The 16,270-nt window shown below is 45.5% G+C and overlaps 1 protein-coding gene across 2 annotated transcripts in view; it reads left to right on the top strand.

The window, feature by feature from the left end:
* Positions 1 to 16,270, top strand: part of LOC146808988 (sialic acid-binding Ig-like lectin 13) — a 492,860-nt gene that overhangs the window by 460,836 nt on the left and 15,754 nt on the right. Inside the window, exon 7 of one of the 2 annotated variants that reach the window (XM_085615782.1) lies at positions 5,340 to 5,454. The exons of the other annotated variant lie outside the window; for it this stretch is intronic. Coding sequence (XP_085471908.1) covers positions 5,340 to 5,454 — 115 coding nt within the window. The remainder of the gene's footprint in view (positions 1 to 5,339; positions 5,455 to 16,270) is intronic. 2 annotated transcript variants of the gene reach the window in all.

Below are 16,270 nucleotides of genomic sequence, written 5' to 3'. Positions count from 1 at the left end.
TTGGTTTGTAATTGTGTCCGTTTGTTAGACAAATTGTCGTTGTTTTTTGGTTGGTGTTATAGGCGATCGGGTTGTCCACTTCGATTCCTGTTTTTTCATGGGTCCGATTTGGGGAGTCGCCCTTGGGCATCCCTAAGCTTTTATCAGGTTGGAGAGTTTTTCCATCAGGGGCCCTTGCATGTGAGAGATCGTCAATGTTGAGTTTGTGTGGTTCTTTGATCTTGTACCGTTTGCCTTCAACAGGTAATCCATCTTCATGTACCTGTGATGTTGAACATGGCTCTTGTTCTTTCATGTTTTGCTTTATGGCCAGGCTACCTGAGCTTTGTGTAGGGGCATGATCGTTTGTTGTATCCATTGGTGGTCGGTCCTGTAGCCCATTTTCCTGAGCCTTATGGAATCGATTTGAGGGGGAAACCGTAGTCCCAATGTTTACCTTTGAATCGGTCAGTAGGCATTGCGTTAGAAGCCCATCTGTGGTGTATTTGCCCTTTTCAGATTTGTTTAGTTTTCTTAGTTTTTTCTTATTTTTCCCTGATAGGGGCTGGAGGTCCAGAGGGCCGATTATTGATTCTGGGCTTGTGTTTTTGTTGGAGGGGATTTCCTTTGTTGTGTTTTGTATCATCTTTGGGATCCAAAGCTGTGTTTTTATTTATTGGATTCAATTTGTCTTTCCCCTCATGTTTGTCCATTTTCTTTAGTCTTTCCGGCCCATCTCGAGTACCATTGGCCATTGGGGATCCAGGTCTCAAGAGCTCATTATCCTGAATAGAGGAAAAGGAATTTTAAAAGTTTGAGCTTGATGGAGAGCATTGATTTCTTGGCACTGTAGCCGGTATATCTGGGTGGGACTCTGTAAAGTCAAAATTTCCTTCAGAGAAGTTTACTCCTGCGATAGGCTTTGATGATAGCAGACCATCATCTCTGGTAGCGGGCATTGTAATCTGAGCTTGTTGGATTAAATGATCTGTCTCCTTATGATGACTAATTGAATTGTTGCGGGTGGCCAATTGGTTTTGGTATAAGCTAAGTAGAGATGATGAGGGGCATTTATTTCTAGATTTATTCAGCATGCTAAAGTTCTCTAAGGCTTCATTCTTTACATTTATGGCCTTAACTACATTTGTGTTTGCTTGCAGGCACAAGACTGCGTCTGTCGACTGAGAGGGGGCCTTCTTAGTTGTTAGTAAGATCCTTGAGGGAGTTGGTTGAGTGGCCTGGTACACAGCATCTGTGCCAGTACCCTGCCAGGCCGTTCACCCTCCCTGTATTGCCGAGCTGTCTGGTATTTGCCTAAATACAATATCTCCCGGTCTGAAGTTTCCCTATATTCAGCCAGAAGGGGCAGGCGTTGTCCCTCCACAGCAGAGTTTATTGAATGGTTAGTAGCACCATCCATTGACGCGAGTTCTCGTTCAATGCGCGATAACGTGTTTCAGAGATCTTTGAGTACCCCAGCATATTTGGCAATTCAAGCATCCCTGATAACTGCTTTAAAACCCTCCCATAGGACTGCCCAGGAGTCTACTGAGCAGGTATTAATCGTTAAGTAATCCTCAATAGATTCGCATATTTATGCCTTAAAAAGGTCATCGTTAAGGGAGCGGCTCGGGAAGCGCCATTGTCGTTCAAATCCCTCGAGGCGAGGGACTTTCAGGTGTAGCAGTACTGGGGAGTGATCGGAGTATGTCAGAGGAAAAGTCTCAAGTGTTCGGAACGAGCTGGAAACATCCGGGGAAATTAGCCAATCATATATTCTAGTCCAGGTGTTGTGCTGGCCCGAGTAATCTGTGTAGTCTGTAAGGGTAGGATTGCTCTCACGCCAAATATCCAGAAGCTAAAACTGTCCACAGAGTTCTAAAAGGGCGTGGCGCGCACATGGTTTAATGTCAGGAGATGTGGAAGTGCTATCCAACCTGGGGTCCAGGAGCAAGTTGAAATCCCCGCCCACCAATAGTAACTGCTGCTCTAACTTCGCCAGCTGGGCGTTTAATATGTGAAAAAAGTCAGGGGAATCAGTGTTCAGGGCATACACACACACCAAGGCAGCGCTGTAACCTATCAGAGACCCCGTGACAATTATGTATCTACCCTCTCCATCTCGCACAACAGAACCAAGACTTAAGGGAACCCTTTTATGGATAAGAATGGCCATACCCCTGGCATAGTTGCTAAAATTGGCAAAGTATCTATGTGCGCCCCAGCTGGCACCAAAGCGTGGCGCATCTGTTCTGGGCAGTTGTATCTCCTGCAAGTAGGCGATGTCCACATTATGTCTCAGTAGATAGTGGATCACCTGCCTTCTCTTGCGATTGTCATTGAGAACTCTTACGTTCCAGGACACCAGGGACAGGCCAGAAGGGCCTTCTATATTACCCAGCCGAGCCATCAGAAGAACGTGTCAAACTTGTCATAGAAAGGAAGTGACAAAAAGAAAGAATTTGCGACAGTGAGCATTTCTGCAAACAACAAAAACATATAGGCAATCACGATCAACCCCCACCACCCTCCAAACAGCCTCACCCCAACCAGTGCGAGGCCAATCCAAAACGAAAGGCAGAACATGAAGTACCAATTGACTTTGTACTTAACTGACAGTCCCAAGAACGGTACCCCAGTACGAGCAAGAACAAACCCAAGGGAGACACCATGGGGGGTGGCAACGCAAAGGCAATCAACCAGCTAGTTGAAATAGCATAACAGGGTGAATAACATTATCCCAGAAAAGTCTTACATCAGCGAAGCAGGAGCAGTGTAGCAATGCTAACCAGTGCCGGAGCCAGAGAAGAGGTCTGCACTAGTGTCCGAGCCACTATGTGGGGGAGAGGGCCCCCCTCTGCCCGGCGAGGCCTGATTGTTATTTTGTTTGTATACCTGGCAAAATTTCTGGGCCTCAGTAGGAGTGGAGGTTCCTGAGGGTGGCCTTAACCCCATTATATTTGCGACAGGCATCCTGTACCATTACAGTGAAGTCTGGATAAAAGGACAATTTAGAGCCCTGCCAAATAATGTCCCCACACTCTCTAGCAAGACTCAGGGCTGAGTCTCGGTTGTGAAAGTTCATTATACGTGCAATGATGGGTCTGGGAGGGAGTTCAGGATTTGGCCGAGGCCCCAACGATCTGAGCGCTCTCTCTACCACAAAGCCGGAGGTGAATGACTCCTTGCCAAACAGATCAGATAACAGAGTTTCAACAAAAATGTCCATGTGGCCGGTGGCGGCCGTCTCCGGAACCCCCACGATGCGGATGTTGTTGTGCCGACTGCGTACTTCGAGATCTTCATTTTTGATTGCCACATCTTTGAGGATATGCTCGACATGCTCCGATCTTTTTATGGTTTGAGCAGTTCCATCCTCAATGTCAGAAATACCTGCCTCTGCCACATCGAGTCTTCTGTCATGTACCTGTATCTTGGCCCCTAAGCTTGCAAGGTTTTTGTCAAGCAAATTAAATCACCTGTCTAGCGCCTTGAAGCCAGTCCTCATCTCCTGGAGCATGGAGTTTGAGACATAGGGAGAGTCAGCTGTGTGTTGGGTGCATTGTGCGCTTTCTGCCATGCTGGTGCTTTCCAATGGGGCCCTGTCTACAAGCTTTTCAAAGGGGAGTGTCTTTTGTTTGGGTCTTTGCGACCTATGCCGTGGAGAAGCAGACTAGATAATGAGGTGGAACAGCAGATCTCCAGATAGGGTTACGGGATCACTGTGCCAGGCTACCACGCAACCACCAAACACCTAAGGAGGCAGAGCAAGGGTGTAGGGCTCCAAGGGCAGGAGCTGCATCTGCAAACGAGCCGGTGGAGGTGCAATAGTTTGTGTGTGCAGGTGGCAAGTACAAGAAACCAGTGTCTTGCTCCAGTGAAGAAGTCCGTGCGGGCCTGCACCAGCCCGTCTGTTGCGGCCTCTCTGCAGTGCCGAAGATCACCTGATGGATCAGGAACACAGGGTGTGTGTTCGCAGTGGACTCATATCTGATGTACCAGCTCGGTAATGTCACAACGAGGGCCACGCAGCCCAGGCCTCGCACGCCAGGAGGAGGGAGCCCCGCAAAACTGTGTGCAATTTCTCAGCTGTATATGTCGGGCCAGCACCGGTTTACGCTGCAGGGGGCCAGCATTTTGGCAGAGGGCATGCCCCCGGGGTTCAGGCGCCAATGCCTGCAGCCGTTCCACGGATATTTCCTAGGCCAGATATGTCCAGAAACAGTCTGACTCCCTGCTTAAGCTGTGTTTTAAGAGATGAATAGGTGCGGCCTTTCTTCGCGGGACTGCCGGGCCACAGCAGGCGGCGGGCCCTCACCAGCCTGTCTCCCCCTTCTCGCATCTGAATGTGCCCAAATGGGTGCCGTTTAAATGTGCAGGTGAGCCCTGTCGCCGCCTGTGTCACCGCCATCACGGGCCTGCTCTCCTCAGTCTGCCGCGTCTCTGAGTCCTCCGGCCTGCCAGCGCGATGATGGCGCAGGGTCACGGGCTGGATAATGATTTTAAAGGTTTATTCTGATTTGTAGAAAATATATTTCTTTGCTCACACTACAATGATTCTGCACTTTCCATGATGCTCCATGAGATGATTTCCTCTATTAACCCTTAAATTTAGGGTAAGCCATTGAGAACCTTTCCATGTTACTAGGGATTTTATCCGATTTCTTACTCACTTGCTGCATATTTGGAATTTAGTCTATTTTTGATTTTGTCTGTTTCTGTATTGTTCTATTACTAAGATCCTTCATGTAGATAATTTTTTGCATTTAACCTAGATTTGTTTCACCAGCGCTTTAATTATTCTGTTTTGTATCTATTAATCTTTTGCAATAAATCTTCATAAATTTCTAATTCCACCACATAACTCACTTCTTCCTATATTTGTACCTTATTTTGGGACACATTGCCTCCTGGAATTAAGGTTAACACCATCCCTGATCCACCCAACCACTAGGGGTGCAATGGAGTCTAAGATTTTATGGGTACAGTGCACCCATACAGCACACTAGCAGACTTTAGTATAAATACATTTGCTATTCCAAGGATTGAGAAAGAGAGAAACAAAGAAAGCAAAGAGTTCACTCAAATCTCATTCTCCATTCAATATTATCTCTTATATATTCTTTTCTCTTTAACTTAATCTCACTTGTTCACATTCTATTTCTTTTGTGCTTCATTTCTGGCTATGTCCTCTCCTAATTCATCCTATTTCTATTTCAGGAAATAAAAAATCTGTTATTTATGCAATTCTCAAGACATCATATGTGAACTGGGCATGTGGCTACTTGCCAAGGTTATGGAGGATGGCATGTAAACAGGAATATGTTATTAATAGATATCTTTTCTGTTTCTCATTTCAGATATGGAATCTTCAAACTGGCCACTTCTGGTCATTTTAGGGGGAGCATCCGTAGGTGCTGTTGTCCTGGCTGGCCTGTCCGTGTTGGCCTGGTTGATGATTGGCAAGGGTAGAAGGTGTGTTTCTACTTTTTGAATGTAGGCAAAATATTTTCCCAAAACCCCAATCATATTCCCTAATCCTTATGAGTTAATCAGTAAAACTGAGGACCTTACCATGGACAGTTTCCGGTCCCTGCCTGGGACAATGATCTAGCACTCTCCTGTTTCAAAGTATTATGTATGTGCAAACAGTGCATGCTCATTCAATCCCTTTTGTATTCACACATGAAACCAAATTCTCTCCAATCATGTGCTCTTAGATGCTGCAGTAAGTCCACCCCAAAACTCATGCATGAGTTTACAAACCCCATACATATGCAATCAATTTCTTAATAATCTCCTTGCAAACTCTTATACAAGAGTTTACAATTAATTATGCAATCCACTGTGCAGGGATATATGACTCATATGCACGTAGTCATGCTGATAAGGGTGAGTTTGTCAAATTTACACATGCAGATATCTAGCCATTTTAGGATTTCATTTTGACATAGTACAGTTATAAATTGAGGTTTTGTATCATAGCTGTTTAGACTCCTCTCGAAGATGTATTTAAAGAAAGGGCATAAAGGAGTTGAGTAAGCCTAAATCAAAGAGCTCAGGAATTCTATTATAGAAATAGTAAGGGCCAGATTAAACATTTGTTCACTCAAAGCATCAAAACAAATGCACTGCATGAAAGGGAGGTGGTAGGAATGCACCTCTAGCTATCAAAATATAGTGCATTTCTGTCCTCTGCCTGCACTGGTGCAAAATATGCAGCCTAGTGCCAAAGCAGGCACCCTTGGGCCATGGTGTAAGAGTGCCTGTGTTACAGGCATAATTTTTGTTTGTGTCAGAAGGGGCATCTTAGAGCCATGGTTAGAGGTATATTCCCCTTTCTAAGTGTGCTGATGGATGCAGGATGCAGCACCCCTAGAAAGAGGAAACAACAGGGAAAAATAAATGCATATCCCCTCCTAGGTCCTCCCCTGGAAAGGCATACAATTCTGATGCATTCCCAGATCTACCAGTGTAGGTAAATATGGAAATATATGGGTGGATGCATGGGAATATTTACGGCCCACCCATGTAACGCCTTTCCTGGGGCAGTGACATGCTCTGCCTTGCGTTGTCCAAATTTACTATGCCACGCATTGTCCCTGTGCGTGGCATAGTAAATCTCATTCCAGGTTTTGCATTGTCTTGTGTGGTGCAAGGGTGACACAAAACCTTGATAAAGTTGTCCCTAAATTTACACAAAGTGTAAGTTTACCTTTGTGAATCGAACCATATATGTTTAGTCACCAGCTGCCACTAGGAGATTGCAATGCAGATGAAATGTATGACTTGATTTCAGCTAAGAACTGCTCTCTGGATTCTTCTGGTTGCATGCCCCGAGGTGTACACTTTTGGTATAGCCTAATCAGCTAGCTGCAAAAGTATTATAATGATGCTTTAGTGGAATCCTAAGAAAGGGAATATTTGATATAGGCATACCGTCATGTTAAAGGATTCTTGAACTTGATGCAGTTAGGAAATCAAGGATTAGTTTGTGTCCATGATGACATTAGATTCATTATTTGAAATCAGTTTGTTAGGATGTGGGCCAAACACATGGTTAAATATCCTTAATCAGGACCAACTCTTTATGCTCAAAGCCAGAGCCAGGATACAATGTATGAACTAGAAGGATGTCTTTGTCGGTCTCATTCAATAACAGGTTCATAACATTTAAAGAAATCAGAGTGGCATTTTCAATTCAAAATGAATTGTATTCCCCTTGATGTATGCAGACATTAGTGAGAGTGTTGGTGGAGCAAGGTTCAGGAGTGAGGCTGCTAGGACAAAATAAAAAGTGATCAACAAAATATACACACACTCATGTGTGTTCATTATTTACACAGATTACAAGTTTAAACTTAATGATTGCCTTTGGATCTAAATCCATTTAGCAAACAACTGCTGACTTTTATGTCAATGTTTCACCCCAATGCCTCATTTCATAGGGTCTTATCAGACCGTGATCAACAACATCTATCTTATCTTCCTAGTCAGTTGAATAAAGAAAGGTAATTCAGCCAAACAACTGGATAGATCCGCAATATATACGCCCTTATTGTTGGAGGACAAAAGGGACACACCTCACCTTCTATTCATAGGTGCTTTGAAGAGATATTTAGGGAGGTGAGGGTTGAGGGTGAAGAGCTGGAGTGGGAGCTAGATGGAAATGACCAGCGGCTAACCTTTACTAAAGAGCAGGCCAATGAAGCTATAATGGCCTTAGGTGGGTGTAAAACTCCTGAAGTAGATAATGTCTCAGTGGATTTGTATATGGCTGACCCATCAAAATGGGCTAAAATATTATCTCAGGTTTTTAACATTGCATGTAGAGAAAGTTTTCCCGATGCCTAGTTAACCCCTTCACTGCTAGGCCTTCCCCCCCCCCCCTGTGCTAAGCCTTTTTTGGGCTATTTGGGGTAGTGCGCGCTTAGGCCCCTGTAACCTTTTGACCACATAAGGTATCCATGCCAAATGTGCGTCCATTTCTTCCAACATCATGGGGATTGTAAAGGTACCCAGGGTTTGTGGATTCCCCTGGAGGGGTCCTAGAAATTAGCCAAAATACAGCAACATTTTTTGGGGGGGAAGAATGGGCTGCAAATGAAAGTGTCTGGGCTTTTCTCTGCAAATGGTATCAAAAAAGGGTTTATGGGGCTGAAATCACAATTTTGCCAGCCTTTAGGGAATGACAGACTTTTGTCAGAAAACCAACATTTTTTACACAGTTTTGGCATTTTTCTGGGACATAGCCTATTTTTGCTATTTTTTGTGCTTTCAACCTCCTTTCAGTTAATGGTAGAAATGGGTGTGAAAGCAATAATGGATCCTGGAAAGCTATACATTTGAGAAAAGTAAATAAAATTCTGAATTCAGCAAGGGGTAATTTTTGTAGATCCATCAAGGTTTCTTTATAGAAACAAACAGTTAAATATAGGAAAAATTGAAAATTAGTTGAAAAAAACAGCCTTTTGTGTCAACATTTTTACCTGTAACTTTTTCTAATTATGACAGCTCTTTGAAAGCAATATACCGTTACATCCGCTGGACCTTCCTGGTTGTGGGGATATATAGGGCTTGTAGGTTCACCAAGAACCCGACGAACCCAGAGTCAAAAACTGAGTTGCAATTTGCAATGATTATTTATTATGTTCCGGGTATATAGCAATTATTGTGGGAAAATGTATGCATGGAAAAATCGGTATGAAAGGCACCTATGTATTTCTGAAATGGGAATAAATTATAGAGTTTAGAAACAGTAGATATTTGCACATTTTCGAAATTGGGAATACTCATACTAGCATGAGAATTATTGGTCATTTTTCAAAATGACTTCATTTTACACAAAGTCTATCATTTGGAAGGCAGACATGTATCAAAAATCAATAGGTAATAACAGCTGCTTTACAAATCTGAATTACCCTGACTCTCCCAATAAAAATGGTACCTCACTTGTGTGGGTAGGCATAGTGCCCACGACAGGAAACGGTGCAAAACGCAACGTGGGCACACCTCAATTTCCCAGTGAAAAATGACCCTTTTTTGGCAAAGTGCCTAGCTGTCGTTTTTTAACCATAGGTCTGCCGGGACCTAGGGAAACCTAGCAAACCTATATATTTTTGAAAACTAGACACCGAGGGTAATCCAGGATGGGGAGACTTGACTGCCTCCCACCAGGTTTTGTTACCCAGAATCCCTTGCAAACCTAAAAAATTGTAAAAAAAAAAAACACAAATTCCCCACATTTCTGTGGTGGAAAGTTCTGGAATCTGCGTGGATCCACAATTTTCCACCTACCCCGCGTTCCCCAAAGTCTTCCGAGAAAAATGGTACCTCACTTGTGCGGGTCGGCCTAGAGCCCGCGACAGGAAACGGTGCAAAACGCAACGTGGTCACACCTCAATTTCGCAGTGAAAAATGACCCTTTTTTTGGCAAAGTGCCTAGCTGTAGTTTTTGAACCCTAGCTCTGCGGGCACCTTGGGAAACCTAGCAAACCTATACATTTTTTAAAACTTGACACCCAGGGGAATTCAGGATGGGGTAACTTGACTGCCTCCCACCAGGTTCTGTGACCCAGAATCCCTTGCAAACCTAAAAATTTGTCCAAGAAAACACTTTTTCCCCACATTTCTGTGGTGGAAAGTTCTGGAATCTGCGTGGATCCGCACATTTCCACCTACCCTGCGTTCCCCAAAGTCTTCCGAGAAAAATGGTACCTCACTTGTGCGGGTCGGCCTAGTGCCCGCGACAGGAAACGGCGCAAAACGCAACATGGTCACACCTCAATTTCGCAGTGAAAAATGACCCTATATTGGCAAAGTGCCTATCTGTAGTTTTTGAACCCTAGCACTAGGGCACCTTGGGAAACCTAGAAAAACTATAAATTTTTCAAAACTAGACACCCAGGGGAATCCAGGATGGCGTGACTTGACTGCCTCCCACCAGGGTCTGTTACCCAGAATCGCTTGCAAACCTAAAAATATTCACAAAAAAACACATTTTCCCCATATTTCTGTGGTGTATAGTTCCAGAATCTGCGTGGATCCACAAATTTCTACCGACCCCGCGTTCCCCAAAGTCTTAAGAGAAAAATGGTACCTCACTTGTGTGGGTCGGCCTAGTGCCCGCAACAGGAAATGGCGCAAAACACAATGTGGTCACACCTCAATTTCGCAGTGTAAAATGACCCTATTTTGGCAAAGTGCCTAGCTGTAGTTTGTGAACCCTAGCTCTGCCGGCACCTGGGGAAACCTTCCAAACTCATACATTTCTGAAAACTAGACACCCGTGGGCTTCCTGGGAGGTATGGCTTGCGTAGATCCCCCAACGTTTCCTTACCCAGAATCCCCTGCAAACCTCAACTTTAGCTGAAAAAATCACATTTTTCAGACATCTTTGTGTGGAAAAGTAGTGGCATCATCGGGCTCACACAAATTTACCACCACCCAGCGTTCCCCCATGTCTCCCGGTAAAAATGGTGCCTCAATTGTGTGGGAGGCCCAAGTACTCGCGACAGACAAGGGCCCAAAACGTAGTGAGGCGACATCAAAATTGACTAGCTCAAAACCACTGTCATGATCTCGTCCGCTTCCTCGCTCCCGACGGCCGGAAGCGAGGCCTTCCACGGGACGAGACTCCTCCTCTATACTGGTTTCTCACCGAGTAGCGGTCTAGTGGCTGTGATCGACTCTGCCACTGTCATTGGCCGTTCCACGCTTCCGGCGGATTGTGTACTTTAAGCCGACGGACGCCCACGCCGGTGCTTCGGATTCATCCACGGAGCTTCGCCGGATACGCAGGAGCGTAGCGAAGGCTCTAACAGCAACCAGACCTTCCGTCTGGACCGCGCATGGGCGCCTACAGCTGCTGTTCACCGAGACTCGGGTAGAGTCTCCATCGCCTTTTCTGTTCCCTCTTGCAGCGCAGGAGCGCTATCTTCCTTGCTTCCCCACGACTCGTGCGACGGCACGGAGTCGCCCTTACTTTGCCCCTCCTTCACTAGCGCCGGTGCGCTTCCCCCTTGAGCACCACGACTCGTGCGACGGCACAGAGTCGCCCTTACTTTGCCCCTCCTTCACTAGCACAGGTGCGCTGCCACGCCAGGTCACCCACGAGCTTCCCCCCATGGACCGATTCCTGGTACCCCTAGCATACAGCGCAGGAGCGTATGCTTCCGCCACGCTGAGGCCCTCTCTCGCCTCCCACCTTGAAGCGCTTGCCGACTTGTCTCATCTTTCCTGCGCAGGAGCGCCACCTTCAGGTAACACTTGCAGTGAGCGATAACCAGGGGGTTAGTGTTTGCGTACCTGTGCCTCTGTTTTCATTCCCTTTCCTGGAACTGCGCTTACCCCTCTCCTCTCTGTCCTGATTAGGTGGGATTCGCGCCCGACCCAAGACCCCGGTTGTTCACGAGAGACGCCCCATCCCGACACACCACCCTCACCTGCTTCGTGGCAGCCTCCCCCAGCTCCCTCTCTGTCCTGGTTAGTGCACTCGGTCCTTCCAGGAGGAAAAGGGTCCAGGAGGGGGTTGTCCTTGTCATCCCTGTGGGATCTCTCCACACAGTAAGGTAAGAATTGTGGGGACCGGACAACCACCTGGTTTTGCAAGGGGGGTCACCTGGGTTTTTGGCCCTGTGCTCGGCGGCCATCTATGGACACCTACCAAAACCACACATTTCTGAAAACTAGACACCCGGGGGCTTCCAGGGAGGTCTGGCTTGCCTGGATCCCCCAACATTTCCTTACCCAGAATCCCCTGCAAACCTCAATTTTAGCTGAAAAAATAAAAATGTTCACACATTTTTGTGTGGGAAAGTTGTGGCATCACCGGACTGACACAAATTTCCCACCACCCAGCGTTTCCCCAGGTCTCCCAGTAAAAATGGTGCCTCACTAGCGTGCCCTCTTGCTAGATACTTCTTTCCCTAGAGTATAGATCTCTGAAAATCGATCTACAAAGTGATCAAGAACAGGCCGAATCTTAAAAAGACGGTCACAGTCAGGGTGATCTCGTGGCAACGCCAAAGAATTATCAACAAAATGCAGCATCCGTAGCAAAAGCAAATACCGATCACGAGTCATAACTGCAGGAAATATGGCCGTTGCCATCAAGGGACTGGTAGACCAATATGAAGCCATGGACGGCTTCCTTAGCAAACCCATCAATAAAGTCAAACCCAAAAACTTCTTCATCTCTTCCAAATTTGTGGGAGTCCACCGGGTAGCTCTAGAGAGGGGCCTAAGTTTGTCACTGTTGTCCCTCAAAAACTGTTCAGCATACAAATTAGTCTGCTCAACAATCTCACCCAAAAATACATCATCCATAAACAACTTAAAAAACTGTATAGACAAACAATGTTCACAATCCACTCTACACCCAGTGGGCCGAATACAGTTTTTTAAAATGTAAATCTGCCCCAAATAAAGCAAAAATGTAGGCATCCTAAAAGGGGAGCGACCCTTGCCTAAGGGGTCACTCCCCTGCACATTGGCAAAGTGGGCCGATTTTTGGGTGAAAAAATACATTCTGCCCCCCCAGGATGGCAACCGAAGCCAAAACATTTGCCCCCAACAGGGGAAGCGACTCTTTCCCAAGGGGCCGCTCCCCCAACCAAAACAATGACCAAATTAAAAAAAATAAAAAAATCCCTGGGGCTAGTGGGCATTCCTGCTGCACGATCGCACGATCGTGCAGCAGGAATGCACAAAAGAGGCATCGAGGGAAAGGAAAACCTTTCCTTTCCCTCGATGTCTCTTTCGTTTAAATCCTCCGTTCCCAGTCCCAAAACTAACCTCTTAGATCACCGAAGCAAATGGCTTCCTGCACGTCGGTGATCCAAGGGATCCCTCAATGACGTCAGCGGGCCTCGCGTGCTGATGTCATTGATGACGCGAGGGGGGTCAAGGGGAGGCAGGGGAAGGTCTTCCCCTGCCTTCCCTAGGAAAAAAACCCGATCGGCCGCCCACGGGGGGAGCGCCAGCGCTTCCCCCGTGGGTGGGTGTCATGACGAGCTGGGCTCGTCATGAGCACACGGCGACTGTGTGCCATGACGAGCCCAGCTCGTCATGAGCACCGAAGGGGTTAAAATCGGTTATTGTCCTAATATTTAAAAAGGGGGATATGGACAACACCATCTGCTACCGGCCCATGTCCCTGCTATCATCTGCAGTTAGAATCATGGGGAGAGCTGTACTAATTAGACTGACTTATTGGTTAGATGAGCATGTGATAATCTAGGATCTCCAGTATGGCTTTAATAAGGGTCTGGAGACATTGGACCAGTGTATGAATGAGAGTTCAATATTAGGGAAGAGGATGTAGCCTTACGGCTAGAGCAGTCGACCTCTAAGCAGGCGAACCGGGTTCGAATCTCGGCAGCGACGCTCAACACCCTGTGATTCTGGGCAAATCACTTAATCTCACCGTGGCTACCAAAAATTAATGTGTCCATCTGTAACAAAACTGGTGCTCATGTAAATCGCTCTGATACCTGATACCTGATATCCTCGGGTCTAGTTTGCGCTATATAAAACTAAAAAAAAAAAAATATTATCATTATTGGCAAGTACAGAATTGCCAAACAGGGGAATATCTATATGGCTTTCATGGATCTTACTGCAGCCTTCAACCGATGAAATAGAGTAACATTATGGCCCATGCTCATTAAAATAGAGGTAGACTATGATTCAGTGGCATTCCTACATACTCTTCATACACATCTCACAACCTACATTAGGTATGGTGAGGACAGTAGTTTGTCACCTGCAGTGGAGATTAAAAGGGGAGTCAGGCAGGGGAACCTGCTTTTCACCCTTTATATTAACCAACTAGAACCCACATTTAGTGTCGCCTGTAGTGATATACCCAGAGTTGGTAATAAAATGATTCCTTCAGATATTGTGACCAATTTTACAGAATCTCATACAATGGTAGTGGGTAACAGAAAAAAGCTGAGACAAAGTTCGGTAGCACGGGAATTGAACTCACGAAGGTGGCAAGTTATTTTGGCGGGTGCCTTTAGGCGTAGGGATAAAACTTTCTGCACTTAATGAAATATTTTAGGCAATCAACCAGATTTAAGGTGTTAAACTTAAATATTTTGTATGTTTCTTGTAAGTATTTATGAGACTGATTGTATTATCGAAACTGTTTTTAAAAGAAATGAATTGTTTAAATATGGGTTGTTAATGATTATTGATTATTCAATGTTTTTAACATTAAGGTTTTTAAATTGTGTTTTATGTATTTTGTACTTTTATGGTTATTAACTACTGAATAAAGTATTTCTGACTGGCTGACTCTTATCCCCATTGTAACCTCATTCCGTCTAGAAAGTCAATTATGGTCTCCCAAGGCCTCAAACTTTCTGCCATCAATCCTCCTATATCTGGGCGATTGGAGAATATCTCACTCAGGGGCATCCTTATTGGTTGTCATTATAAATTGTATGCAGCTCTGTCATGCTCAGTGTTTGTCAGCGAGACTGCTATTAAGCAGGCTTGTGTTAATTTGCTCAGCAATGAGACTGCTTAGCAGACTTTTGACATCGCCTATTGCTAAGTCTATCCCTGCTGTGTTTTTCCCAAAGCATGAGATCCACTTCTCCACCCCATCCATCAATGGCAGCAATTCAGTTCTGTGTCGTTCCTTATCTAAGGCACAAAGATGGTCCCTGACATGCCCTTCTGCAGCAGTGGGCACATTTTAGCTTAAGGCAATACCGGGAGTTTCTCTCTAATGTAGCGCTCCAATTTCCTTTGGCGATCCTGCATGTAAGGGAAGTTGCACTTGGGATCTCCCCTCCATGACAGATACAGTCCTTAGCTATAGCCAAGTCCTGTGGTCCGAAGGATCCTCCCTTTGGCCGGCCCTATCATAGGTGATCCAGTGGGCAAGTAGGTGGCAAAAATGTTGCACAAAGGTCTAGCCTTCCTTCCTGGTCATGATCTTTTGTGGCTTCAGTTTGAATATGCTGCGCAATCAGGCACAGCAGCTGACACTTTTTTGCAGCTTTCCTCATGAGCACGTAAAGGTGCCATGTTGCTTTTTCTATGTCTTGAGTCTGTATCAGGCTACCTTGATCCCTTGTCACCTAGTCAGCTTCTCTCCTACGCTGACAATCTGGTGAGGCTTAGGCCCCAGGCAGAAGCTTTCCTTCTGCCTGAGGCTCCTGTCTGGATGGTGCTTTATACATTGCCTGTTCTCCTCAGTCAGAGGGCTGCAGCTCTGCTCTCTCATTAAGTTTCCAGGGAGAGAGCTCTCTCTTTCTCCAATCTTAATTCACATCTCTCCTCTAACTCCCACCTGGGTTGTCTCCTCCGTTCTGAGCTAGGTCTTTTTGTCGGAGTAGGAATTTGCCCACAAACCCACTGGACTTGGGTGATGCTGAGTTTGCCTGGGCCTGGTGGCCTGGTGGACTGTTGGTCTCCCTCTTCTAGATCTGGTAGCTTGTTTTTCAGTCAACCGGTGGATTGGTATAACCTAATGTGGGGGTGGCAGGCCTCGGAGAGTGCAGCTCTTGCTTGCAGGCTCCAGGATAGGATTGTCGGTCTTGGCCTCCTCAAAGAAGGCACATTGTTCTAGCAGTTCTATGTAGGATGTAAGGTCCAAAGATTCTCTTCCTGGGTATTATTGAGTATTCTTAAAAATGACAGGAGGATGTTGACTCGAGGTACTGGACATTAATGACCTCTATTATAAATAGTTAGGAAAACATGTGGGAACGTACTCCTACTTACTGAATGTTAGCATACTTATAACAAAGAAACTTCGAGATTCCAATTGGTATTTATTTTTTACTTTTATTCTTCATATTTATTCTTGATTCATGAATTTCCATCAATCTCCAGAGTGTTACAGGGATTATTTCTAGACATTCGACAGCCGTGTTTCGCCCTTTTTGCGGTCACTTGGACCATGGCTTTCTCAAGGCTTTTTTAATATTAACAGCAATACTTATTATGTAGCATAGTACTAGACAAAATATATTGCATCAGGGAAATCAAGGGGAAACAAATATTTATTCCCATAAATCGGCTGCAAGTTCTGGGATAATCCCTTTTTCGTTCCGGTCAGAACTTGGTGCGGTGCCTCTCTCTTGGTCTTCTTTTGTCCTACATATTTGGCCCAATGTGTGCTATCTTGTGTTCAATTATGTTGGTGTCGAAACTTGCCCCTTCTGGACAGGGGAACGGGTGTGGCTTAGTTTATGCATGCCATTTGTGGCAATACTTGCAAAGTTTTTTGATCTGTGTGGGGAATCAAGTTTGCATGTGTTTTGAGAAGATT

This window comes from Triturus cristatus, chromosome 7 (assembly GCF_964204655.1).
Source record: "Triturus cristatus chromosome 7, aTriCri1.1, whole genome shotgun sequence".
Lineage (NCBI taxonomy): Eukaryota > Metazoa > Chordata > Amphibia > Caudata > Salamandridae > Triturus > Triturus cristatus.
Note: the sequence above shows the minus strand (reverse complement) of the source record. Positions and strands in the feature narration are given on the sequence as shown.